The sequence below is a fragment of the Tyto alba genome, unplaced genomic scaffold (assembly GCF_018691265.1).
Source record: "Tyto alba isolate M040663 unplaced genomic scaffold, T.alba_DEE_v4.0 Super-Scaffold_39, whole genome shotgun sequence".
NCBI classification, from domain to species: Eukaryota; Metazoa; Chordata; class Aves; order Strigiformes; family Tytonidae; genus Tyto; species Tyto alba.
Window position 1 is genome coordinate 24,084 of NW_024881314.1, and position 27,974 is coordinate 52,057.

At 38.7% G+C, this 27,974-nt stretch overlaps 1 protein-coding gene across 11 annotated transcripts; it reads left to right on the forward strand.

The window, feature by feature from the left end:
* Positions 1-104: 104 nt before the first annotated feature.
* Positions 105-27,038, forward strand: CSNK1D (casein kinase 1 delta). Of its 11 annotated transcripts, none has more exons than XR_004408445.2 (11): positions 105-444; positions 6,188-6,298; positions 7,297-7,445; positions 7,945-8,173; positions 8,538-8,708; positions 9,582-9,730; positions 10,294-10,462; positions 10,833-10,972; positions 23,356-23,457; positions 24,362-24,413; positions 26,782-27,038. XR_004408445.2 is itself a non-coding variant. In XM_033001886.2 (10 exons), exons 1-9 carry the CDS (start codon positions 360-362, stop codon positions 16,199-16,201), a joined length of 1,236 nt encoding a protein of 411 aa, XP_032857777.1. In that variant the 5' UTR covers positions 106-359; the 3' UTR covers positions 16,202-16,235; positions 18,067-18,179. The 11 variants fall into 11 exon arrangements, 5 of the variants coding, with proteins under 5 accessions (XP_032857775.1, XP_032857777.1, XP_032857773.1 ...); XR_004408449.2 differs by lacking the exons at positions 23,356-23,457; positions 24,362-24,413; positions 26,782-27,038 and adding exons at positions 11,675-16,235; positions 17,857-17,919; positions 18,067-18,176 and having other exon boundaries at positions 106-444; XR_004408447.2 differs by lacking the exons at positions 23,356-23,457; positions 24,362-24,413; positions 26,782-27,038 and adding exons at positions 16,169-16,235; positions 17,857-17,919; positions 18,067-18,176 and having other exon boundaries at positions 106-444.
* Positions 27,039-27,974: the final 936 nt, after the last annotated feature.

Genomic DNA, 27,974 nt, shown 5'->3' on the forward strand with positions numbered 1-27,974 from the left:
GGCCGCGCGGCGACGACGTCTAAACACGTGAGGCGCGACGGCACCCGCGAGCCGCAGCTAGTCACGCGAGGCAACGCGCCCGTTCCCACGGCCAGCGCGCCCCGCCCTCGTTGCTAGGGAAGTGAGGTCACGCAGTATGGCGGCTCGGAGGCGGAGGGGGTGAGGCGGTGGTCTCGCGGGCAATCCGCGTCCATCCTTCTCGGGAGCTGAGGCGACGGTGCTGTTTCTCTCGCTGGTATCGAGTGGCGGGACCAAACCGCGATGGCATCAGGAACCGCAGGGCTGTGAGGCAGCAGAGGGCGAGCCGGCAGGGCGGGTGGAGCGACAGAACCGGGTCGCTGTCGAACTGATCTGCCGCCATGGAGCTGAGGGTTGGGAACCGGTACCGACTGGGCCGGAAGATCGGGAGCGGCTCCTTCGGGGACATCTACTTGGGTAAGGAGGGTGAGTCGCTGGGCATGTATCTGGCGGGTCTGTGTCTCTGTGGAGAACGTCGGGGTCGGGCCGGGGTGGGTGCTGCTCGCTGCCGTGCCCTCTCCCAGCCCCCGGCGAGGTTGGGTCGGGGGTAACCCTCGGGACCTCATTTCACCCTGACTGGAGCTCAGGCTGCACGGCTGTTCAAGAAATGCCTTTTGAAATGAAGTACCTTGCTAGGGGCAGAGCGATAACAATTTAATGTTTCGTTGACATCATGTCCTAGTTTGGATAGTGCAGAAAACGGGAATTCTGGCTTATTTGGTTGCCTCTTCCCGTTGTTGTCTTGTGACCTTGGGCACCGTTAATTTTCTCATCTGTGAAATGGGGATAAGGGTGTAAATCCCCTCATTTGGAAAAAAACAAACAAACAAAAACAAAACAAAACCCCAGCACGTTAAAAAAAAAAAAAAGGGTTGGAAAAGATATGTGTATCAGGGTTAAATGTAACTGCAGTGGACTAGAAAAAATTGCTGTCACATGGATGGTTGTTTGTCCTGCGAGGCCTAAAAAAAAAATTGCACAACTACGGATGACTAGGTTGCAGTTAAAAAACCAATCAAATCCTTTAAAGAATCATCATAGTTTGGCTATCCCGTTGCTTGAGTGTTTCCCTAGTACCCCATTGCGTATATGTCATTCTGCTACTGTGATTTCTATGCAATTGTAAAATTTGAAGGATTAGCATTGTTTTTGCCTGCCTGTTTATGTAGCGCACTTATCCTAATGGCTCACTGCTAACGATTATGACAAGCGGTCATGGGTACAAGTTTCAAAAGCAAGTATTTTTAAAATACCACTAAATTCTGCAAACTCTCAAATGAAAAGAAATGGGATAAGTTCAGAGAAATGTAAGTTCTATATCCTGCCACATAGAAATGAGTAACTTGGATGTCAAAAGTGTGTTAACTTAGAAAAGCAAGTAAAAAAGCAGAGGGAGGTGGAACTTGCAGGATCTAAGGTATGTTAACTGCATATGTCTGGATGGTAAAAAAACATCATTAGCTAACATATATGTTATGTTTGGCAGTGTACGCAGTATGAGAAATGTTTTTTCTTCCTAGACAGGAGTGCTTCATGTTGCAGCACACAGCTGGCATTCCAAAATAATTTGTTAGCTAAAGCTAGCTACTGATAATGAAGTACGTGTTATCCGTAATATAGATCACATGCCTGATGAAAAATCCATGTTTCTAGCTGAAGGCATGTGGTTGTCTAGAGGCAGAGAACATGATTCTTTCTCTGCAATGCTTGCATAAAAGATTGTGAGAAAGATGAGATGGTGGTAACGTGTGCAAAAATCCTCATTAGCTACCGCTGGGATTTTGGGTGGAAATTAAGACACCAGTTAAAATCTGAAAAAAACTTAGATGATTTGAGAAACTCCTACTTTAGCATTGGATTCACTGCTCCAGTGAATCAGTTTATATTACATATATAGTATAAATTTAAAGTGCAAGTAAAATAAACTTTTTTTATTTGTCACTTATCTTTATGCATACAGCCCCCATCAGTAAAGTTGCACAGGAGATAATAGTTCTCTGTACTACTGCCGTGCTACAGTTTGCGCAAGAATTACTCATCCTCAGGCTTTGACCTCTTCTTTTTATCTCTAAGTCGCCAGCATGGATTTACTTTTAGGGCTTGCTGCACATGTGCTTGAGCCAGTAACTAGCAGAGAATTCTGTGCCTGGAAGATCCAGCTAATGGCACGGGTTTCTTTATCCACGGGAAATTACTGTCTCTCAAGAAGTGAAGCCTTTTGTAGAGCCCCATTTGGTTTGCCTACCATTATCTGGTAAAACAGAATTCTATGCTTTTTGTGATAAGGAAATGCAGTGGTGTTTTTTTTTTCTTTTAAGAAAGTTTCTACTTGGTTGTTCAAACTGTACAGTATTACATAAATGCCTTAAAATAACTTTTCAAATTCTTTCAGAAGCCATGAATTTTTTTTAAGTACACCTGCCTTTTTATAGACATTAGTGAATTTGTAGATTATCTCAGTGCAGATTTCCGGCTCGGTTTTATGCTTTGAAAATGAAGATTTTATTATTTTTGCCCGTTTCAAGTCCCCCTGTATTTTTTTTTTTTAATGCAGCTAAATGGGTGTTGAAGACATTCCGGAGTAGAGGGGAGAGACTTTCTTTCTGTTCTCTCTGCTCTTTCTGTTCTCTCTGCTCTTTCTGTTCTCTCTGCTCTTTCTGTTCTCTCTGCTCTTTCTGTTCTCTCTGGTCTTTCTGTTCTCTCTGGTCTTTCTGTTCTCTCTGGTCTTTCTGTTCTCTCTGGTCTTTCTGTTCTCTCTGGCTCTTTCTGTTCTCTCTGCTCTTTCTGTTCTCTCTGGCTCTTTCTGTTCTCTCTGCTCTTTCTGTTCTCTCTGCTCTTTCTGTTCTCTCTGGTCTTTCTGTTCTCTCTGGTCTTTCTGTTCTCTCTGGTCTTTGGAATATGGAGCCAGTGATTGTTGTTATTATCATAGCTCTTTCGTGTTCTCCCTTATACCTCAGAATATGTCTTCTGGAATTTGCAATGGCCTCAGCTTTGCTTGCTCAGAGTGACAGTGTCTGGGACAGGATTTTGAAATGTAATGTGCTATTGTAAACAAAAAGTTACTTTATCTTAAAATAACATTTAGGAATTTAGTGTACCTGTATCTTTTGAAGTTACCCTGCAGAGGAATATATGAAAGGAATGGATTCCCAGATATTCTAAGTAATATAAAAGATGGACAAGGGGTAAGGGGGTTAGGGGGGAGTCAGAGTAAACATTTGTCCTGTTGCTTAGTCCATGAGGTCAAATAGATATGAGTCATTAGGGCATTTCAGTCACTGTGTTTTAATTATTTTTGCATGATGTATATATTTTTCTTAAGAAAGAATCTTGGGATGTCAACTAATTAAAATAATTTCCGAGGCTTTCCTTATGGTAGAGGATTTTGCAATTCCAAATAAATTGGAATTTTGCAGTGCAAAAGAAAATACTTTCACAACTCTAGACTTTTATTTTTCACTTACAAATGGTGACTTCTCATTATACTGTTTGTTACTACTTTTCAATTATTGTTTCTTCTCATAATACCGCTTCTTGCTACTTCTTGAATATTATTATGTTTTCCTTAAAGAAAGCTAAGCTTTTTTGTGATTTTAGAAATTGCGTCCCAGGGCTTAAGTGGGGACAAAGTCCCTACTTGGGGACAAGCACTGGATCGCTTGGAGGAATTACTTGTATTTTTGTCCCCCTCTCACGAGTTTTGCTGGACCCAAATACTTTAAATTCATTATTTTAATACAAAATCTGTTGTCTTGAAAGAAAGGGTTTACATGGAAGTGGAGTTCAGACTAAGGATCTTGGTTATCAGAGGTGATAAAAGCTTGGAAGGAGCAACTATCCTAAGAAATGACCTACTAGGTCAAGACAGTGGTCCATCAAGTAATGGTTTAATACCGCGTTGAGCAGACCTTGATACCGATAATATGGGTCTTGATCCTCCTGTGCAGTTTTTGCCCTAATCAAACACAAAAATCTTCAGCTGTCTATACAGAGATGTATCTTTCAGTATACTTGGACAGCAATTTGTGTCTGTTTTGGATTGGAAAATTTGGAAAAAACAAAACAAAACAAAAAACAAACAAACAAACAAAAAAAAACCAAACAAAACCCCAAAACAACTGCATATATTGCTGATCGCCTATGAGATAATACTGTCTTTGGTCCACACCTTCCCTGATCTTGGCTGTTGTGGGACTGTGGAGATCAGGTAGTGAATGTAGGGATAAGCAAGAAAGGACTGGAGTTCTGTGGTTCAAAATCAGGTTTTTTGTTTGAGGAGTGGAGGTCAGTATGAAATCAGAAGATAATGCCTTCCTCCTTGTATTGTTGATCTGTCCTTTCACATTTCTGGATTGATGTGCACCATAACTCATTTGAAGTCTACCAAAATAATGTATTCATAAAATGTGAAAACCTTAGATTACAGATAGAAGAGTTTCCAGTTGCTGCGACTATGCAATGACCAAAGTAACAGTCGGGGTGTCCTGCCACCTATTACGCCAGTTACAATGGAGTCATATGAGACAGATTCATGGAGATCCTTATTTTTCTTTGTCTTCCAGTTGCTCACCTTGAGTTGTACTTATTGTACCTAGGGTGAGCTTTGGATGGGTTGTTTTCTTAAGGTGCATTGTGAAATGCCTAATAAATATTGACTCTGGTGTTCACTCAGAACAGCTCTCTGTACCAGCAACACCATCTTAATACTCATATGTGTGCGCACACAAAAAGACATTTTATTTACCTAAAAAAAGAAACTAAGAGTCTTGCATGAACTCATAGGCAATTCTATGCACCATCAGTTCCTTGTGAAGAGTTGTGCCCATTTTGAAGTGGGGGGTGTTAGCCTGTCTTTGTGGCCTTGGTTAGTCTGACTTTATAGACAAAAGGCCATAAAGCGCTGAAGTAGCTCCTTAATCTCAGGAACGAGATTTTGCAGTTATAATAGTTAAGTGGATGCATTAGCTTGGTATTCTGTAGTGGTCAAAAAAAAGCATGTGGGAAAAAAATGGGTAAGCAGAAAATAATGACAATTGTGCATCTCTGTCTTAATTGCTTTGTGTGACTCTCAAAAAGGGCATTACAGAACTGGAAAAGGTACAGATAAGTGAAATGAGGAGTAATTAGGGGTAATTAAAAATTACTTCTATACGAAGCATGAGGAGAGTTTTTAAACTCTGAAAAGAGTTAAGGGAAAGTGAGGCAGGGTAGAAGTCTATGAAATTCTGAATATCACGGAGAACGTGAATACAAAATGGTTCCTGTTTCTTTCCAAACAAAAGCTAGCGGATCTCAAGTTAAGCTTTTAAGAGTGGGGATCGGAACAAACACCAGGTGACGTACTTCACGTGATCCTAAACTGTGAGGTAATGCAGAACAGAGAAAGCCAGATTCTGAAAGTAGAGAGACTCAGCTATATGTCTAGAAAGTGTCATGCATCTCCTTTTGCCGGTTCCTGTTTCCCTGAAGTTCCTAAGTTGCTTGGCTATGAGAGTATGTATTTTCTTGACTCTGTGTTTCTTTTTAATAATGTCACGGTTTCCCTATGTATGTTTAAACTTTGAACAGGTGGGCCAATGTTTTGGTCACTTGATTCCTGAGACAAGAAGTTAATGAGATTTTTTTTTTTTAAGTTTTTGAGAGAACAATTTATTGATTCTAGATAATCTGCCTTCCAACCTGATAAAATCATAAGGTGTGAGAATACATCTGTGGTATGTTGAGATTTAGAGAGGCTGTAGTCTCTGTTTCCAGGGCATAAGAGAAGGGGATCTGAATTCCTAGCATTTCTTAGGTTGGTAGGGATACATGCCACACCTGTAAACATTCATTCTGAGTGCTTCCACCGCAAACTAGAAGTGGAAAGACACCTCTCATAAGATCAGTTCATTGTTTTGGGAATTTTTTTTTTTTTTTTTTGAATGGGATAGCGGCAGTTTTGGCTTCCTGTGCTACAGTGTCTAATAGTTGTCTCTTAAACTCCTAGTCTGTTGGAAGGAATCTATAAGGCCTCAGAAGAAGTTTCAGATAATTGTGGCTGAAAAAACTTAATGTCTGGATGTTTGCCATTGAGAAGCAGTTTGTCAATATTTGTTTTGTTTCAGTCTTGACAAAGAAAATGCATCTTAAAAAATATTGTTACCAATGCTTTGAATTTTTCTGGTTTTAGGAACTGATATTGCTGCTGGAGAGGAGGTTGCGATTAAGTTGGAATGTGTGAAAACCAAACATCCTCAGCTCCACATCGAGAGTAAAATCTACAAAATGATGCAGGGTGGAGGCAAGCAAATGATTTTTCTTCTTCAGAGATTTAACTGTTTTTTTGTCTTTGTGTCTGCCACCTGGAAGTATTTAATGGTTAAGATCTCTTTGGACATATTAGGAGAAGGTGGGAAGGGTGACAGGGCAGGTGAAGAGCAGTACCTCAGCACTTCTGTGAGTGAGGTAGAGTCACAGTTCCAAATCCGTGGCTACCAAACTTCATGATAACCACTAAGATCCTTCGGTGTTGCTCACAGTCCCAGGATATTAAAACTTGAAAACTTCGAGCAGTGTGGAACAGGGTTTGATCCTATCTGGGAGTACACTGACTGGCTTCTGTTTCTCATGGGCCAGTGAAAGATGGCAAGGAATGTTCTGCAATGTTTAACCTGACTTGCTTGTTACAGTAGCGCAATTTTAAACTTAGTAAATTCAGGTTAATTTTTGTTATATGTGTTTGTATTCTTTTTTCTGAGTTAAAAACATTTCCTTGCTGTGGGAATTCTAAGACAAAATGACAGTAGTAGTAGTGAACAGGAGTGAAGCAACGTTTTAGCTATGGCGTGATACTCTTCGTTAATAATATTAGTGATTTGTCAGTGTCTTTATTTTCAGACTTCCATTTTGCTCCTTACTACTGTTTTAGAGACTACATGAGTATTAATACTTGTAAAATACTGAAGGTTCAAATCCAGCAAACATGCTGAACACTTTCAACTTAAAAGCTAAGTGCAAAGATGTTTCTGGGGAAGAGGAAAAAGTCTATTGTTACACCTCTGTTGCTATAATTTTATATTGGTTTTATATTGCTCTGTTGCTATAATTTTATATTGGTTCTGCTGTGAAATTATCAAACCTGTCATTTCAGAATGGCTGAAGGTAGCATAAATATTAAGCTTCACTGTAAATTCAAACATTCACAGTAATGACCCTCTTAGAAGTCCTCTTAAGAGCCTTGAAGATTTGTGTGTATGAAGTGTATTGTTACACTGAATAAACTGTTTCCTTTTTTTCTAGTGGGTATTCCCACAATTAAGTGGTGTGGAGCTGAAGGGGACTACAATGTAATGGTGATGGAGCTGTTGGGACCGAGTCTTGAAGATCTCTTCAATTTTTGTTCAAGGAAATTTAGTCTCAAGACAGTCTTATTACTTGCTGACCAAATGGTAGGAAACTGCTTTGTTGATCTTGATAGTGCGGCCTGTTGGGATATTAAAATTTGGTGAGAGATCATAACCATCTATGTTTTATTTCTGTAATTTAGAGATGAATAGGCTGTATCATTAGAGAAAATACTCAAAATTAGGTTTGTTTCTGTAAATATAAAGTGTCCCATCAAAAGTGGTTACAGAGTATTAATTTGATTTTTAAAAACTGGACCTGTGCTATTTGCAAACCAGGTGTTGCACTGCTCAAAGGCAAAGAAGTTCTCCCAATGAAGTTTCTGGAAAGAAATGTAAAATGGACACAGAGAAACAGCTGGAGAGAAGGTTTATCTATTGTCATCTAAATTTTACTCTCTTTAATGCCCTTACATTTTACAGTAAAAAGTTTCTTTACCTCTTTTATCATTAAGACAATGTTGCTAGTGTTTTTATAAGAAAAAAAAGTGTATGCCCAGTCTCTCGACGATGATTTTTTTTTTTTTTTTCCCCCTCTATTTAGATTAGTCGGATTGAATATATTCACTCTAAGAACTTCATCCACCGAGACGTGAAGCCAGATAACTTCTTAATGGGCCTGGGGAAGAAAGGCAATCTTGTCTACATAATAGACTTTGGATTAGCAAAGAAGTATCGAGATGCTCGAACTCACCAACATATTCCATATCGTGAGAATAAAAACTTAACAGGAACTGCTCGTTACGCATCCATCAACACTCATCTTGGAATTGGTGAGCTGGGGACAGCAATAAATAGAAATTTTAAAACTGTCGATTCACATAATCTTAGTGCAAGCAGATGTTGCTTTATGGAGGCATAGAAGATGGTCCCTAAGAGTGCAGCATGCTTGGCCTAATACCTCTTGATTGGGTGGGATTTGGTCAGTTTGTAATTCTGATGACTTAGAGCATTTTTTTTTTAATAACTGCAAGGGTGATAGGCTTTTTCTTGTACTGGATGAGTTTATCGTGGGCACAGTAACTCTCAGTTATCTCTTGTTTCTCTAAGAGTTTTCGTGACGGTCTTGTTGTACAGTCTTTTGTTTTTCCAGTACAAAATGAAACCTAATGAGTCCACTTTTTTATGCTGTTGTAGAGCAATCTCGCAGAGATGACTTGGAGTCCTTGGGCTATGTACTGATGTATTTTAACCTGGGCTCCCTCCCCTGGCAGGGACTGAAAGCAGCAACAAAGAGGCAGAAATATGAACGTATCAGTGAAAAGAAAATGTCTACACCCATTGAGGTTTTGTGTAAAGGATATCCTTGTAAGTTACTCTTGTGGCACTAGGCCTACATGTACATGGTTTGGTGGTATGTCTTTTTTCTTTACACTGAGTTTTACTAGCCCCTTTTTACTTCTCATCGTTCCCTTCCTTCTCCGTCCCCTTTCTCTCCCTTTCTGAGATTAAGGAGCTACTTCAGTGCTATATGGCCTTTTGTCTGTAAAGTCAGACTAACCAAAGCTACAAAGACAGGCTAACACCCCCCACCTCAAAATGGACACAACTCTTCACAGGTTTTTTTGAACTCAAAAGCTGGTATTTTGATACTGTGGATTCACAGCAGTATTCTTTTTTTTTGCTGTGTAACTAATATTTTGTGTGCCATATAAAAACAGGTGTTTAGATTATTGCAAATCTAAAATTGTAGCATGATTTACATAGGAAATTTATATGGGTCCTGTAGTTTTTGTGTGGTAGCAGACGTGAACCATTATGCAACTTATCAGAGATGCTATTCCATGTCCTGCAAGAAATTGCATTTAAGTATATTCAAAGCAAAGAAAGGCAAAAAAAAAAAAAAAAATCTATTTTCTTTGCTCAACTGTAGTTTTAAACCTGTCCTCACCCTGACCCCCCCACTGTTGACAAACGAGATCTTTGCCTACCCTGTGATAGACAAATAATTTCCTTTTCAGAGTTGACTTGATAGATGGACTGTAGTGTTGCCTTCCGTAGATTTCCAGTATTAGGTCATAATTATTTTTCTTATGTTTAGAAGATTCCCTGTTTGTTGGGTTTTGGGGTGGTTGGTTTTGTTTTGGTTTGTTTTGTTTTTTTTTTTTTTTATGTGATTCAGAATTATTAAAAGCAAATGTGAAGCTGAAGGAAAAAAAAACAGGCTTTCTTTTATTACAGCTGAATTTGCCACATACTTGAATTTCTGCCGTTCTTTGCGTTTTGATGACAAACCAGACTATTCCTATCTAAGGCAGTTATTCAGAAACCTCTTCCACCGTCAAGGCTTCTCTTACGACTATGTGTTTGACTGGAACATGCTGAAGTTTGTGAGTACCTGACGTAGCTTTCTAAAATTCTTTTTTTTTTAATGGTATTTTTTTTACTACATTGTCAGTTTTGAGTATCTTAACTGATACTGTAAGATCGTCTTGCCTTCTTCCTCCTGGAAGTTCTTTTGTCTAGAAAAAAAAGAGAAGTGAGGAAAGGCAGAAGATATATGAGCAATGAGATGGGGGTTGAACGGCAACTAAGTTGAAGTTACAGGGTTTTAAATGTGTAAGGCTTCTGAGATAATTCCTTCAGGGCAGTCACCAGGCTAGGTTGTGGAATCATTATTTTCTCCTACCTTGTTCTTCAGCACAGGTCATTTTCAATTGTTGAGGCGTCCGGCTGCCGTAATAGTGTGTGTGTACGTTAGCGTTTTGAAGACTATCCCGGTGGTTGTATGAACAAAATTTATGGCATTTCTCAGGAAATTTTACCAAAATGCTTAATGCCCTATCAAACTTCAGTTCATGCGTTGTCCAGTTCTTATCTTCAGTATTTTTATTTGAATCTATAGATGTAAACTCAATAATACCCACAGTTGTTCACTAGTCTTGACCCGTAGGGTGCAAGCAGAGCAGCTGAAGATGCTGAGCGTGAAAGGCGAGAACGAGAGGAAAGACTGAGACATACACGAAATCCAGCTGTGCGTGGATTACCCTCCACTGCTTCTGGCAGGCTGAGAGGGACACAAGATGTAGCTCCTACTCCTCTTACCCCAACTTCACATGCTGGTAAGTAAGCAAACACCTGGATAGATGCATCTTGTAGACTTCTCTAATTTGGAGTTTGTTCCTGGTCATTGGAAATCTGAAGGGAAGATTAGGGTACTTGAGTGGTATTTGTCTCTGGGCAGGGTTTGGGGGTTTTGGTTTGGTTTGGTTTTTTCCCACCCCTCTTGCTTTTCAGTAGATAGAAGGTAACTGTATACGCTTTTTACCTGGCAACTGCTACTTAGATTTCTATAAATGTGAAACAAAGGCCTTGATTTCTCTTGTTTGACTCTATGGAAGTTTTATATGCAAACAGTGAGAGTTTAATTTTTCCAGTGACCATGTTAAACCCGTTTCTCATTATGAGAATCTAATCTGTTTTTTCTCACAGCCAACACCTCTCCTCGGCCAGTATCTGGTGTGGAACGAGAAAGGAAAGTGAGTATGAGATTGCATCGCGGTGCCCCAGTCAATATCTCATCATCTGACTTAACAGGCCGACAAGATACCTCTCGCATGTCAACTTCGCAGGTAAAAAAATTTCTGTGTAATGGAAAAATAAGAGTGATTTCATAAAGTTAATTTGCCAAAAGAATATACTCATTGATGATTTTACAGATGATGTTAACTCATATAGATACTTGACATTTTAACTGAATGTGTGATGTGGCTGTAGACTGACTACTGTAAAGAAAAAAACATATTTTTTCTTGTACCTTGGCAGCAGTAAGCGTAAAATATTCAAAGTAACACAGAGTCATTGGTGTATGAGATGATGCAAAATCCTACAGATACAATGTTTTTACCTACAATTACGGTGTTTAGCTCCTTTGCTCACTAAATTTCTTACATCTGTTATCAGTGCAGAAGCAGAGTAGGTTGAGGGCAGTTGTGACTTCTGTTTCCAAATGCTGGTGCAGCATAGACAAGAAATAGTCAGTGAAGAATAGAAAAGTGCAAAAGTGAAGAAATGTTGTAGTGCAGTACTGTAATTCAGAGCAAATACGAAGCCACATATATGTGGAATGATGGATAGGTTGTGGAAGGCCCATTTGAAGAGGATGGCAGGAGGTTGAATGATGGAGTGATTCAGAGCCAGAGTCAGCACTGAAGTTGTCTTCATTGGTCATGGTGACTTAGCAAAGAAATTTTAGAAATGCTTCTTTTTAAGACTGACAATGTGTAAATATATTTTTAAGTCTTTATGCTGTAGCTGAAACGTTCCTTTTTCAGGGTATCTACACAGACTAAGTAACGTGTGGCCTGGCTTTGTACAGCTTACCTTCAGTCTTACAGAATGGGGAATCACCTGTGCTGTAGGAGTACTGCAACATTACAGGGAGAGCAGTCTGTTAGGAGGACTGGTGCAGACGCCTAGGGCTTTTTCCATCACTCCTCAGTGCTGTGTTGGAGTTCTAACTGCATAATTTTTGCTGTGGACTCATTTTATTCCTCGTTGATGGAACTTATTAATAAAAAGTAACTCAGTTTCTTTTTGGCTTCATCATTTAATTGGCAGAATTCATTATTTTCGATAGTATGAGTTTTTAGACACAAAATCTTACTGCTAGAGGGAATGCTCTTTTAGATGGAGGCCAGGTGGATGTCTCTAATGAAGACTGAGGGTGAACTGGATCGGAGAAACAATTCTGCTGTAACAAAAGTGAAGTGGGATTTTTCGGGTTGGTTTTCAGCTGAATTAATTGTTTCACTATGTAGCCGCACAAATGTTTGTGCTTGCACAAGGGATGAACAGTTCAGGAGCAGAAAGGACTAGACAAGAATAGGAGACAGGTGAGGTTTTCTCTGTTGGTGGCAATTTTTGCCAGCCTAAATTGTTTACTGAACTACAATTATTACCACCAGAAATTATCATGTTGAAATATTTCACGGCTGAAGTTTGTAAGCAGTATGAGAACAAAGAGGGTAGAACTGTGCATAGTTCTTGCAAATATTCATAAACACCTGATAGAAGAATGTAAAGAAGGTGCAGCCAGATTCTTCTCGGTGATACCCAGTGGTTGGACAACAGACAGTGGTCACAAATTGAAATATAAGAAATTCCATTTAGACATAAGAAGAAACTTTTTTACTGTCAGGGCGGGCAAGGACTGGAACAGGTCGCCCTAAGGGATCGTGGAGTCTCCCTCTTCCAAATTACTCGAAACCCAATTGGACGCTGTCCTGAGCAGCCTGCTCTAGTTGACTGCGCTTTGGGTAGTGAGATTGGACTAGATGATCTCCAGTGGTCCCTTCTGACCTTGGCTGTTCTGTGAGGCTGTGACGCCGAGTACCTCCTGAACGTTTATTAAAAGGTAAAGATGGTTTCTTGGTACAGTGTGTATGGCCAGGGTTTGTCTCTGGCATTCTGATCAAATCTCAGATGCTTTGTGTCTGTTACCAGTCAGATAAATGCTTAATGGGAGTAATAGAAGTAGGTGCAGTTATGTAACTTGAATATACTAGAAGAGAGTATACCTTTCATTTTTTGGCTATATTACTTACACGTAGCTCAGTGCACACGTGACACTTTTCTAAACATTGTAAGGTACGAGTAATCCATGTGGGTCTGCAGATACATTTTGATTCCCACTGTAAAATGGGAGTACCTTGAGATTGTGTAGGACTGTGAGGTTTTTTGAGTAGTCTTTAAATAACCAGATGCGTAATTTGTGCTGTGGGTCAAAAGTACAGTCTGACTTAATGGCACATTTCCATACCCGCCCTCTTGCATGCTCTGCTCCAAGTGTGGCATCACTGAGTTGACTACTTTATATTCCCAATAGTGGCCTAGTCGGGATCTTCTCTGGGCTTGTTAGAACCAATTGTTCATCATCTGTTGTCTTCATTTAGTTCTTATCAAGGCAGTGAATCACTGCTTGTCTCCGCTCACGGTGGCTGTATAAGTGTGTGACTGTAGTATAATATAAACAGTTTTCCACGGGTCTCTCAGATTTGGAAGGCAAAAGAGATTTGCTTAGACTTTTACCTTGTAACACTTCCCCTTGAGCTCAAGAGAGAAAATTTGCTTTTTGTTTTCCCAGTTCTCGCTTACTGCTTAGCAGGCCAGGTGGCTGAAGTTGCAAGTTTTCATAGTTTATGCTCTTACTATCTTCATAACGTTAAAGGAGTTCTTCTGTAATCAAAATTTATCCACAGATGTTAACTAGATTACCAACTGAAGCCACGGGTTTCCCATTATCTTTATACCTTGTTCTTAGTCAGAAAAACCTAAGGTATCCAGCTTGCATGGCAAAGTTATTAAGGAGCATTTTGCTTGGCTAGGCGTAAGAATATAGAAGATCATCCATAACACTTCTTATCTGGAGAACAGTAAAGAAAAGTAATGGTTTGTTTATGTCCGTTCCAAGTGTGTTAGTTTCCTTTGTAAGTCTTAAGTAATGTTACCACTGTTCCTTTTTCAGAAAGTGTTTAGGCCATACTCCTGGTAGAAAGCGGCTTTTAAAGTATGCTATGCAGATCTACAGATGTCTTACGTTAAAAGAACTACATTTGTTTGAATTGTTATTTGTAACTTGACAAATCAGTTTTGTTATTTTATTTTGTTTGGATGCCCTGGTTTGGTAAGGCAACACTGCATCTGTAATCCCCACCTCATCATACAGAGGGTGGGCTACTGCTTGTTAAACTCCGGGCAGTGGAAATGTGCAAAAGTTACTCAAAAAAATAATGAAAGCTACTTACCTCTAAGTAGAGTTCTTAAAGGTGACTCCACATTTTTATCTTTCTTTTTTTCCAAAATGAGTTCTGATCAGTTCAGTCTGAAACTGAAAACTAAGGCTGGGAATGTAGATAATACAAACCAAAATTCTCATATGGAAAATAGGTCTTCTCAGAGAAATTTAACACTCGTGGAAAAATGGTAATTGGTAAGGATAGCAAAATAGGTGTCATGTATATTCCCTGCCTCTAAGGTATTGTCCACATAGTACCTAAATCATTCTCATTAGAAGGACTAATGCTTTGTAACAAGTGTTTATTGGAGTAACAACTAGCATGTCTACAAAACTGTTCATGAAATGTGTTTCTAATGAAATTACATAAACACTATGGCACGCATTATTCCGTACTTTTCTCGATTATATGGAAGTGAATGCAGCAACTAAAAACCTGGAAGTTCTGAGATGTTTGACAGCGATAAACATTAGTGAGAGTTGAGCAGTCAGGTAAAGCCTGTTCAAATAAGATGTGTATTACTGCAGCACTCCAAAACCTGGTTAGGTTGAAGGAGTGGAGCCCATTGTCTTATGTGTGGGAACTATACCTGTGGTAAGCAATGACTGAGAAAGCTTTAAGCGTAATATTGGGGTGGTCAATGTGATGGCATAATGAAAGGGCATAATTTCATCCTTGAATCTATGTATGCTACAGTAGCGAACAGAAATTGAGAGGTTATTTCATGTCATTAATGAGACGGATGCTGGGATATTATGCTTAGTTCAGTTAGTATCCTAAATTGTTGAAAAACTGTAAGTAACACAGGTAAGAGACATAAAAATTGAGCTTGGGAAAACGGATTGTACGGTACAAGAGTTTCAAATTGGCGTCTTCCAGTTTCTCTGAAAGGTGAGAGATCATCTTGAGTTAGTTGGTGTAGTACTTTAGAAACAATGACTTTAACAGGAACTGACATTTATGCAGAAAGCATGTGAAGAACCTATTGCTTAAAATTTAAACCACACGCATTTAGAGAAAAGTGAAACAGAGGTCTTGAGTAAAGGCAGTTAGCCACTGAAACCTCAAAAAGAAGCAGATCATCTGTCCCCTTCGCTTTTGCATCAAAACTGGGTTCGTTTCTAGGTGGTATATTTGGGTCTAAAGCAAGCCTAAATTACAGGTCTCTGTGCAATGAAGAGTTGTGACATGTGCTGGACAGAAAATCATACCAGCTGTTAAAAAATCCTTCTGCTCTTAAACTCCATGTTCTGCTCTTAAACTCCATGAGTGATTTGTTTACTAAGTCTCCTTTACCTGGTCAGTCTTTAAATGTTAAGAAACATAGTAAAAGGAGGTCATGAGTATTCCAGTAAATGCTACTTTGAATCAGTTCTGTTGGTCCACATTGCACAGACTGCATCCGGAAAGCAGTGGTCATCTCAAAGAATCTAGTTACGGGTGAGTAGCCTTCATTTCCTTTCACAGAAGGTTCAACCCGACTGCCTGTGTTATACAGTAAGTTGTTTAATTTTTCTTCCTGAATGTAGCATGTTCAGCAGCCAACAGTCAAATCTGTGTATTGTTCCTACTGGTAATAGAGGTATTCTCTCTGTAGTCGAAAGAAAAGATTGGAATGCTGCACAAAGAAATATCTGATTAAGTCTCTTTGACAAGAGTTTTCAGAAGGCTGTAGCCAACGCTGGCATTGAACAACTTAAGTGTTGTGCCACTTCCCTGGGGAAAAAGCAACGTACTTCCAATGCCTCTGCATTTTCCATCTCCTCATGAGCAAGTCTTTCTCCGTATACCCAGCTTAACAGGCATCATGCTCTGTGTTGCTCTTCTGACCCTGTCATCTTTCTCTGAGGAGTAAGGCTTTGTTCCTTTTATGTATCTCTTAATATGATAGAAATGTCTTAAGAAGTCTGAATTCAGAGCTCCTCAAAAGATACGTTTGCTACTGGAAGCTTAGGTTGGATATTTGTTAGACATCTTTATATATTGGGGCAGTGAAACTGTTACAAATTGCTGTCTTTTCCCCTACCTCAGAATAGCATTCCTTTCGAACACCATGGCAAGTAGCTGCTCGTCTCCTTTCGTTGGAAGGCAGCACTGGGTGAGTGCTTCTCATTAGACACCAAAATTTTGGATGGGGTGGGGAAAAAAAAAATCTTTGGAAACATCCAACTTTGCTTCTTCTCCTCGCGTTATCTCATAGTTGTACCTGTGCCTTCTGGTCAGATGCTTGACGGAGCGTTGTTTTTTCTCTAGCTTAAAAGTAAATGTCCTTCCAAAAGTTGAATTCTGCTGTTCCACGTGGACTCTTAAGCAGAACTGATGAAAATAGTGATTTTAAAAGTCCTTAAAATTGTTCAAGCATCAACAATAAAGTAAAATAACCAAGTCTAAATTTTAGCTGTTTGAGAATTACATGTCTTTCCAGGGATGTTCATGCATCAGTGTGTCAACCATTCAATACCAGATCTGCTTCAGAATTGTAAAATCAAAATGCTTGTGTGAAGACTTAATTGACTATATAACTCAAATGAGGCTCTGTCTTGTTGTGAATGGAATGTTCTACTATAGCCATATCCATTTTTCGCTGTTTTATATTCTTCTCCATTCCTTATGAATTGTCATTTTAAAAATACTCAGATCTACTCAGATCTATATTTTAAAAATGTTCACATACTAATGAGAATAGCTTGGAACTTGGGCATCTCGGAGGTAGACAGACTTGGATTTGGGTATTTAGAACTTCTTTCCGCTGTTCAGTGCAGTAGAAGTTTCTGCCTTCCTGTGTGCAGCTTTTGGCTTTCTAGTCTGTTCTGCTTTTGGCAATAACAGGTTTCATCAGGGAAATAACAAGTTTCAGTCAGAATCTGAACCTTAATGGCTGAAGGATGCTTTCTTAAGTATTTCAGGAGCTTCTTTGCTTTGCATCTTGTTAAAAAAGGCTGTGAGATTTTTCTGTTCATTAATAAATTCTGTTATATAACTTCGCCTGCTGCCTCACTTTCTCTATAAAGCCTAAGCTTGCACTAATCATGTATCTCTATTTGGTGAAGAATTCTGCTATTCCTCTTCCATTTTCTCCTCCTGCTTTGTGTGCTTGGCTGACTGTGCACAAGCTGCTTCGTAAACAGTTCGTAACATTAAAAAGATCTCACTGTAAATGGCAGCTTAATACTTTAACGTCCAATTATCAGACCTTAGTCAAAAATGAAAAAAGGCAACCCTAAAGCTTTGCGTTGGAAAGCTTGTGTGTGTGACACGTGCAGATGCTGGTCTGCTCAGGGTTGTGTCTGCATTGGTTGGCCTTTAGTGTATGGCTTAATTTTAGTAGCTGTTTACAACTGAAATTAATACAGAATACTGATTCAGCTACTTAGACATTTCTTGCTTCTTAAATTGCAGGGATGTGTGGTTGTTTTTCATTTCCACAGTGAAAGTGTTGCTGAAATAATGTTACACCGTTGCTGAAATAAGTCAAGCTATGGAAATTGACAAAGTGTCTTTTAACACAATATCCCATGAAAAATGAAAAGCCATTGAAAATTTTTTTAACGCTCTTAATGGGATTTCTCCCCGCCTGCACCCCTCACCACCCCCACAACTTAATTATTCATTGAGTCTACTTCCACGCATTGGTAGTATTTTCATCTGGTTTGTTCTTTCTTCTGTGCATGTTTATGCTCTGTTTACTTTTCTTCAAAACATCCTCTCTGGCTGGAAAGGTGAATTTTCCATGTTAACTTCTAATAAAGGAGGAAAATACAGGGAACTTCGTGTAGCTACAGGTGGGTGCAAAACATCATACAGCTCATTGGATTTTGAATTCACACGCTTACTTTTGGCAATGAATGATTTAGAAGTACATTGAGAGCCACTTGTATGTTAACTGAAAGGATATGTGCTGATGTTGTTTTGTTTTTTGGCTTTGGTAGATTCCTGCTCGGGTAACTACCAGTGTTCTCCAGTCTGCTGTGCACCGATGAAAATTATTTTGCCATGGAGGGCAGATAATGCATGGCTGATCTCCTATGTTACCAATGGCTTTACTAGCAAAAATACCCTAAACTAGAGCGGAACCATTACAATTGGAGTTCTCCATGTAACTTAAAAGGCACTTGGAGGAACATGGACAGACTCCAGCAGCTGCCATTACAGGACGCTTTTGCCAGAAACCCAATGACCTTAAGAGAACCCTGTGGTAACAGGGCTGGGAAAGAAAGATGGTTTACAGAGTTGACCGCCTGTTATCGGATGGCCATTTCAGTTTTCCCTCCACAGGCGGCAGACTTTACCCCCTTTTTATTATTCTACTGTAACTATAAATCTTTTACTTGGTTTAAGAAAGTTTTTTGTATCATTTTGCTAAAATTATTGGCTTAATTCTCTGTAAAGAACTCTTGCTTTTGTCTGATTTAAAAATGTAGAATATAAACAAACCTAAACTACAGACAATGACTTGAAATTTCTTGTTTAAAAAAATTAGTCTGGCAGGGAACACTTAAATGAATCAAAACCATCTGACGTTATTTAAAATGTTGACTTATTTGTATGGTCCCATTCCGAGTGAGACATTTTCTCGTGACATTTTTAAAACTGCTAGAATTTTACTTTGCTGTTTGCTGTCTTCATTCACACTTAACATTTAACTTTCCGTGTAACAAAGGAATTTTTAATACTTGTTTTTTATAAAAGAGGAGAACTAAATACCCTGCAGGAGAGCCCAAGTATAGTAGAGATGGTGATAATGGTATTTTTTTGTAAATAATATGAAAGACAAAGTGAAAGTCTGGAATTTGAGGGATTTAGAATTTGAAAAATTGTTCTCTCTGCTTAGTTTGGGTAAATGGATAGTTTAAAACATTGGTTTTATTGGTAAAATTTTGTTTCTGCACTCTGAGGCTGGTTAGCTTGGAGGGCGTTACAAGTGGAAAATAACACGTTGCTTTTGAATCTTCAGTGAATTTACAAGTTTCATCCAGCATCTACATGTTTAAAAATAAATAAATAAATAAATTGATTCAGGCTTTCCATTTCATGCCAAACTCAAAAAAGGAACTTTTTTTTTTAACAAAACAAAAAACGATCAAAACAACCTATTATTGCTGTGAGAATTTTTACAATTCAGGTGCATACTATATTTAATTCTTAACCGTATTCAACCTGAGTGTGCCCAGAATTGTTAGCTAGAATGAATGACTCAACATGCTTAGGTTGACCAAAAAAAACTGTTGCAGGTGATACTAACACCTCTTGGTGATAGAATATGGGAGATTCTTCATATTGTTTGTTACTGTAAATGGTTTCATAAAAGTAGGTATTCTGTCCTCACGGTATTTGGAACAGTATCAGAAGTACAGTTTATATTAGTATGACTGAAGCAATGGTAAGTTCCACGTTGGAAATGAAGGTATATACAGAGATTTTGTTTGAACAGTAAAGACTTATTGGCCTTCAGATTTTTATGAAGAATAATTTTTATTGTTTCGGTGTTTATGCATTCTTTTTTGCCCCTCTCAAAAGTCCACCTATTAAGTACTAGTCACTCTTCTTTGGATGTTTTCAGAACATTAGCTACTTGCTTGTGTGTACTCTGGCTCTGACTGGGGAAACCTGTGTTTGGGGAGAATATAGTGGAAAAGCTTAAGAGTTTGATCCATGGATAAGTTTGCATAAGAGAATTATTTCCTCAGTTACTATAAACTTCAGTATTTTAGGCATGTGCGCTACCGTTTGAACAGTTCTGCACTTCACTGTGCTTTCCTTGTAAATACTTGTGATTAATAATGTACTGTTAGAGGGACTTACTGAAGCAGCCTCTTATTCTCTCTGTATCTCAAACGTTAGATTGCTGTACTATACTTAAAAGTTGACTGCAGACTTCTAGAATTGTACTCACTTGTGGGCAGTTATTGTCCTTCATAATAGTTGAATTCCATTGTGTGGAAAATAGTTAGACTGTCTATATAAACCTGTGTATTGGAAACCAGTATCTCAGAGCACTTCATTTGTACTACCACTGTATTTGTGTACTTTAACAGTTGTGTAAATACATTCATAATAACTTCTGTTCTTCTTTGGTGTAACTTACTTACAATGAATCTTTACTTGGTGTAACTTTCTTCTCTTTCCTCCCTTTCTTTCCTTCCTCCCTTTCTTTCCTTCCTCCCTTTCTTTCCTTCCTCCCTTTCTTTCCTTCCTCCCTTTCTTTCCTTCCTCCCTTTCTTTCCTTCCTCTTTCTTTCTTTCTTTCCTCTCTTTCTTTCTTTCTTTCCTCTCTTTCTTTCTTTCTTTCCTCCCTTTCTTTCTTTCCTCCCTTTCTTTCTTTCCTCCCTTTCTTTCTTTCCTCCCTTTCTTTCTTTCCTCCCTTTCTTTCTTTCCTCCCTTTCTTTCTTTCCTCCCTTTCTTTCTTTCCTCCCTTTCTTTCTTTCCTCCCTTTCTTTCTTTCCTCCCTTTCTTTCTTTCCTCCCTTTCTTTCTTTCCTCCCTTTCTTTCTTTCCTCCCTTTCTTTCTTTCCTCCCTTTCTTTCTTTCCTCCCTTTCTTTCTTTCCTCCCTTTCTTTCTTTCCTCCCTTTCTTTCTTTCCTCCCTTTCTTTCTTTCCTCCCTTTCTTTCTTTCCTCCCTTTCTTTCTTTCCTCCCTTTCTTTCTTTCCTCCCTTTCTTTCTTTCCTCCCTTTCTTTCTTTCCTCCCTTTCTTTCTTTCCTCCCTTTCTTTCTTTCCTCCCTTTCTTTCTTTCCTCCCTTTCTTTCTTTCCTCCCTTTCTTTCTTTCCTCCCTTTCTTTCTTTCCTCCCTTTCTTTCTTTCCTCCCTTTCTTTCTTTCCTCCCTTTCTTTCTTTCCTCCCTTTCTTTCTTTCCTCTCTTTTTTTTTTTAAAGAGGGGTTTCTGTCCCTACAAAGCACTGTCGGTTGCAAACATTTGAAGACATTGTTGCAGTACTAAAACTTTCACTGAAGCATTTTGGTAGTCATGGTCAGAATGCAGCAGTTAGGGTACACGGGAAGAAAGAGAAGGCATTTGTTGCTTTGCTCACAGAAAGCATGTCTTTTTTCTCTTTAAAGGTGAACATTTTCATTTGGATATTGCTTCTTTTCCAGAAGTATTTTTTTACAAATGCTTTATCAAGTAATACATTGTATTGGTAGGAAGTATGGGAAGAGAATTGCTATTGAGACTTGATCAATTATGGGAGCTAGGATAAAAGCAAGAAAAACATTGAGCTCTAGCCACAGTGCCCTGTATCATACATAAAAGTCCTGGATTTTTGTATGTAATTCTCAAGAAGTCTATTCATAAGGGAAAATGAACTTTCAGGAATCTTCTGTGTTTCTTATTAGCAGGCCTTTAAAAGTTTGAAGGATATGTAATTTATCCTGAGAGTTTTCATTTAGAACTGTGTTTTTATGTGGAAAATACCACTTGTGCTGCTTTTTTTACATAATCATGGTGGTTGCTGGGACCCTGAATTCTTTGTGGTACGAGTACGTTGAAAGCAATCGAGAATAAATCCTATGCTTTAAGAGAGATAGTAAGTAAGCAACTAAGGAGTCCCTGTATTCCATGTTAACTTCATGAAAGTACTCAACATCTCCCTTGGAGGAAGGCATGTAGAACTTGGAGACATCTCATCCTTCGTTTTCCAGTAGGAAAAAATACCATAATCACAACTGTGTTGTCTTCATTTCCATACGTTCCAGACCTCTTAGTGGCAGCTCCTCCATAAAATCTGTCAAAGGCAACACTTTCAGAAACTGGATTTCCCAATGAGAATCTGTATAAGGAATTTACAGATTTGTATGCAGATCATCGGCTAGAGCGTAGATGTTCATTTCAAGAATATTTATTTTCTCTTTGTAAAAGAATGAAATAAAAAGGCATTTATTTTGTTCTTTACCTTTTGCTTTACAAAAGCAGCACTTCATGTGTATAGAATACTAGGGGAAAACAGACAATGCTGCTGCGTTTTTAATAGTGCTGAGCCATCTGGTCAGAAATCTAGATTTAATCCAGTTGTGACGAAGAGTAATTCACCATAAATTTAAAAGCAGCTTCTAAAATTCACTGGACAAGACAAGTTAATAATAGAAAGGGTTCGCTGTTAAAGAATGCATTACTTCATTATTAAAGAGAGTACACTTCCCCCTGGGTCATTCAGGTGACAGTTACTGGCATGACGTGTCTATGTCTGGATTTAAGTGATTGTATGAACCTGAATTGTATGGACTATTTGCATCGTCCAGTGGTTTTGTACGAGGAGAGTCCTCAGAGGCCTGATCTTCAGTAAGAATCTGTTTCACAGCAAAATCCTACTAACTTTATCAGCAAATATTTGCACAGGAGTAACACTTTATGACTTTTTCCTCAAACGGTGGTGTTTTTTTTTCCTGCTTAGCCTTATTAAGACTAGCATGCTTCGGTTCTTTTGATGAAACCATTGCATGCTGCAGGAAGAGGGACAACCGAAAGTTAGATGAAATACGTATACACAACATGTACAAAAATACGCAGTCTACCAAAAAAAAAAAATCTTTTTTTTAAGATAGTGTTCTTTGTTAATCTAGTTTTGGGAAAACTCTTGACTCAAAACTGCATAGATAAGATCTAGGTCTGAGAAATAAAAGTGTAATGGACAAATAGGAATGTGGAAAAGGGGGAAATTGTGTTTATTATCCTAAAGCAAGAAGCTCTAGTCTACTGTGTCTGTGCTGTGAGGGGTCCAGGATACTTGGGGTGGGGACAAAAAAGGAATTCATTTGGTACATTATGCGCTAGAAAGAATACGTCTAGTCCTGATCTCATAATCAGACAAAACATTTTGTTTATAGTCCTCAGCTTGGTTCAGAACTGCAAGCATTACAGGCACAAAGGCAGTGCAGAGCTTCTTGTATTTCCCATAATCCTTAAGGGAAGGATAAACCAGCTACTCACAGTATTTTGAGGTCATGCACAATTTTTTTTTCTTAGAAGACCCCAAGCAGTAAATGTTTCTCTGCTCTCATTGCTAAGAAATTGTATGTTGTTTGTCTGACATTGTCAACCACTGGATCTTACGCCGCATTTTTCAGCAAAACTGAAAAGTCTTTTGCTACTTAAGAATTTGTAATACTAAAATCTAGATACGCTTTTTCATTGGATTCAGAGTTTTAAAGGCTTTAAACTGCTGAAACAGTAGTAGATGAAGAGTCAGAAGAGCAAAAGCTATCCTCATTTTTTTACTGCTCCGAAGCATTCATCTAGGGATAGTGAGAAACGTTGCCAGCTGGAACGCTGCTGAGATGATGAAGCAGGTATTGAGATCAGTCAAGGAACGAAGAGCATATAATTAGAGGTAAGTAGCTTTTTACTCTGTCTGCCTCTTAACTTTCCATACTTTCTCAGATAAATGCAGCTCTGCTGATCTCTCAGTCTGTGCCACTAGCAAGATACTTTTAAGAGCACTGACTTTTGCAGTAGATATGCCTTTTTCCGACTTGCACAAAGATGAGCTCCATTCCAGAAGCATTGAGAAGGCTGCTAAATTAATGTATTCCAAAGCTATTGCTTCTCATACGCAGTGCCTCTGCTATTGCCAAAGTTGCTTATTCTTCAGATATTGGTGGGTGACCTTCCTTCAACAGGTCCAACAGCAGGGAACAACAGCTCTGTAACTCAGGTCATGCCTGTTTTCCTCCACAGCGAATGGCCTGACTCCTTTCTTTCAGACTCAAAGAGTACCAGAGGCAAAGATAAACTCTTTGGTTTTCCGTCACAAGGGTTTGCTGACTGCATGCTAATAAATTCCATCATTTCAGTCCACTCGGTAACATTTGTTCTTGTAGCAGCGTATGGCTTGATCTGGCCAGCAGGGTAGCAGAGCATTTGATTACACTTTAAGTCTTAATTTAACTAAACTATCATTAAGAAGGTAGTCATATGTTTGTTCAACCGTGGAGGTTTACATAAACTAGACCTACAGTGTTTTCAGTGTAAATATACAAAGAAATTTTTGAAGCTGAGCTTAGAGAGATTTCTCCAAAATTTCTCAGCAGAGGTACTTAGAATTAGGCACGAGTAAGCGTGAGCCTTCTAGATGGCTTCTAGATAGCAAAATGTAATTACATTGAAGAGACTGTAATTTTTATTTACTTGAGTGTAGCCTTGGGATTATACCTTGAGGAGCCAGTCTTAGCTGGGGTACCACAGGATTCCAAAAAACCCACCACACAGGTATTCTTATACTATGTTTTTTTTAGGAGCTTTCAAGTTCTAAAGAGCATCACTTAACGACGGACAGCTTGCTGGCAGGTCAGTACTCAGAATATTTAGGACTATATAAGGCATAGCAGTTCATAAAACCCTACCTGCAAACAAAGCCTGGAGCACTCTTCAGAGGACGAGAACAATAATTTCTGTAGGGAGAATCACAAAATTAATAGCTATTATTTTAAATTAGTCAATGCTTTAAAATGGTCTTTGGGATCATTTACAGCAGGAGCCTATTTCTATTTTTGAATTGGCCAAACTATGAATCATGGTAAAAGCAGTCCCCTTGCCCACATTGAAGTCTGGCTGCCTCTCAGCTCCGTGCCACTTCTTATTTTCTTCTCCCTAAGCGTTCTGCTTCTGTATAGCTATTTGAGCATGTGCAAATGAAGCCAAATTTCCAAATCTGGGTGTTAAAAGTTGTTTGTTCTAAGCTTATTTTCTCACACCTACAGTTTTTGATAACCAAATAAATATTTATTCACTACGTTTGCAAGTTTACTAGAAAAGCATTTTTTAAAAAAATCTGAATATAAATGTACACATTACATTAAAGTGCATCAACGGGAAACAAAAAGTCATCTCACTCGCACAAAACGGAAGTGTACTCCCATAATCCTGAAGACGAGTGTAGCAGGGATGGTGTCTGTCTACAGACACACATACACAAGTCAGTAGTTACTGCTGTAACATGTAAGAGTTGGCATTCTCCTGAAAGCCCTCTATTTATGATTGCCTACCAAACTGAAGCTTTTCTTTGGGACCTAATAAAGGTGCATACGTGAGTGTATTTCGGATTGTCATTTTTAAGTTTGCTTGGTATGGAGAATGTTTTAATTTATGTTTAGAGAATGATTTTACATTTTCTAACACACATTTGTTTGGATGAGATTTAGTATTAGCAAGCACAAGATCTGTCCAGTCCTTCATACTATCCCTTCATACCATCTCAAGCCTCACACCTTAAGAGAACTAGCTGCTTTTGCAGCAGGTACTGCTGAAGACTTGCTGTATTGTATTTAAGGACTGGAGAAAAATAAAATCTAGAGATTATGACTTTAAACAGATAGCTGCATGACTTTAAGATTTTTAGTTCTGCTCAGAGCTTCTAGGCTCCAAATAGCTACAAGATATTTTATTCAGGAATTTTAAAAAAGCAAGACTGATCTTTGTATAGGAGGAAGAAGAAAATAATTTTAACTCTGCATTGCTCATTGTCTAGTAAACAGACAAACTGTCTGTATTCGACTCTACTGGGTATTTTGCATGTTTGATACATATATAGATTGATACATATATGTATCAATCTGTATATGTATACACATCTCTGTATATTCTCTGTGTGTTACAGGCATATTTATACACACACCCTCTGCTTGCATTAGGAAATTAAAGGCCTAAAATCCGTTACATGACCAAACATACAATATTTTAACCATAAATTTTATAGTAAACAATTTATAGAATGTACAAAGATCTAAAAATCTTTTAAAATTATGCTAGCCTGTACACTGAAACACCGTTCATTAGTTTCAGAGAGATGATCTATGAAAACTATCTTTCAACTGTTTCATAGTATTATACTTGGAATTTTTGGACTTGCTTTTTGATTGTTTCCCTCACAGACTTCTTAGATTCATGAAGTATGTGTCTAAAGGAATTATATATGTTCCAGTAGTGTGTGATGCAGGAGCAAATTATTATGTTGTCTTTGGGATGCTTGGCAATTCAGTTGTATAATTACCTGCCTTCCCTGTCACCTTTTCTTCCCTTTTCTTTTTTCAAATCACAAAATTTTAACCAGGTGAAGGTTGAACAAAGGTTCATCCAGATAGATGTTGCATGGAACTGTTCTGCTCGTGTCCCTGGGCAGTTAGTGTCTCTTTAGCAATGCTTTAAGACTCCAACCATACGCATCCTCAAAATATATGAAAGAGCACATCTCACAGATGGCTCTTACAGGGATCTCAGTGGCATTGAGACTAAAGAAATACTGTACCAAACCCCCTGGAGGGGTTTAAAAGCAATTCCTTATGAAGTTACAATAAGCAGAGTTAAATTAATATGGTGCCAGGCTAGTCTTGCCAAGAGAAAAGGTTCCAGTACAATCCTATGCTCCTGTATGTAACAGTTCCGAGCTGTTGTTCTTCTAAGACAGCACTGGGAACCTAAGGACTCGCTGCTCGCTTTTTTCATTTTTTTTTTTTTTTTTTTTTTAATGTCTTGGGATAGGAAGGAGGGAGGCCTAGAAAACCGAAGCTCAGTGTTAAGGCCTTTGTGGCCATGCCCATAGGAGCAGTTAGATACGTGCCTCAGCACAGCCTCGCATACTGGCCCGCAGTTGTCCAGGCTAGGAATCTGGCACGCGTGGAGGTTGCCTTCCTGAGTATAATCAATCTCTCTTTCCAAGGATGAAAAGCGGACTGGAAGGCTAGCACACACCTGGATGTCACCCCTGAAAGGGACAGAATGGAAGCAGGGAGCTTAACATGCTCCAGAACTCAGAAGTACTCTCAAGCCTGCCAATTTTGATGTTGCTGAGATCTGCATTAGGAGTTTCTCATCTCTATTGATGCTTCTTGTAAATAATGAAAACGGTAAAAGATTTTATAGCCTGTGTGAAATGGCTTAGCTCATTAAATTCCAACCCTTGTTTCTCACAGTCAATAAGAGTCCTGTGATTTGATCTCTCTCATGCAGTTAGCATCTCCTGCTTTCACGAATACTGCGATCTATTGGTAGGTCTGTGCTGAAAATAGCACAAGAGCACTGGCAGTCCTACTCAGAGTAGTTCGTCTTTGAGTCAAGGAAAATAACTTGCATAGGCCAACAAGGCACTCTGTGAACACTAGAATTGCTTTAGAAATTATTTATGGTGTCGTCTCGAAATGTGTTTCCCTTGTCATAACCTCCTCTGCTGCCCCAATCACATACAATAGTAATGTAATACCTGTTCCCAACTTAACCGTAAAAGTATTGTGTATGGAAAATGAAACGTAGTCCAGAAAGCCGGTATGGTAAGGCCAATTTTTTGAGGCAATTTGCAGAATGTATGGAAAGTTAAAATTGTGCCAAAACCTGAGGTCAAAGGAATAACCGTTTAGTTTTGTGATAACAGTATAGTGTTATCTAGCAAAGAAATCTGGTGATTAAAACCAACAGTAAGACAGAAATGGCCATTTGAGAATCTGAATTCACCTTCAGGAAGGTTTCTGGTTTTTGCTTTTTGAGGCAGAACAGGGAACTCCAATCTGAAAGCTGTATCAGGCCTTCATGTATCATCTGAAGCAGCCTCCAGGGATACCATAAGTTGTTCTTTGGATTCCGTTTTCCTCTTGCCTTTTCTTATGGTGGCTTTCTAGAGCTAGCAGCGTTGTGTTCTAAGTACTGATTTAGTCTTTAGCAAACTGAAGCTAAGTTCAGTGACTGCGTTCTTATAACTAGGACATGCCAGCACAATTCCTGCCAGTGAATTAATAAAAGGTTTTAAAGTAATGCACTAGATGCAATATAAAAATACGCAGTCTATTCAGAGCAGCGTCTATTCCTTTTTAAAATCACTCAAAAAACCTCATCATGATCCTAACTTTTTAATTTCTGTGC

What these genes read in the sequence shown, in the direction of transcription:
- CSNK1D (XM_033001882.2), top strand. Translation starts at nt 360, where the DNA reads ATGGAGCTGAGGGTTGGGAACCGGTACCGACTGGGCCGGAAGATCGGG. An exon ending in TATTACTTGCTGACCAAATG is followed by an intron (nt 7,446 to 7,944) that starts GTAGGAAACTGC and finishes CCCTCTATTTAG; the next exon opens with ATTAGTCGGATTGAATATAT. An exon ending in CAACACTCATCTTGGAATTG is followed by an intron (nt 8,174 to 8,537) that starts GTGAGCTGGGGA and finishes ATGCTGTTGTAG; the next exon opens with AGCAATCTCGCAGAGATGAC.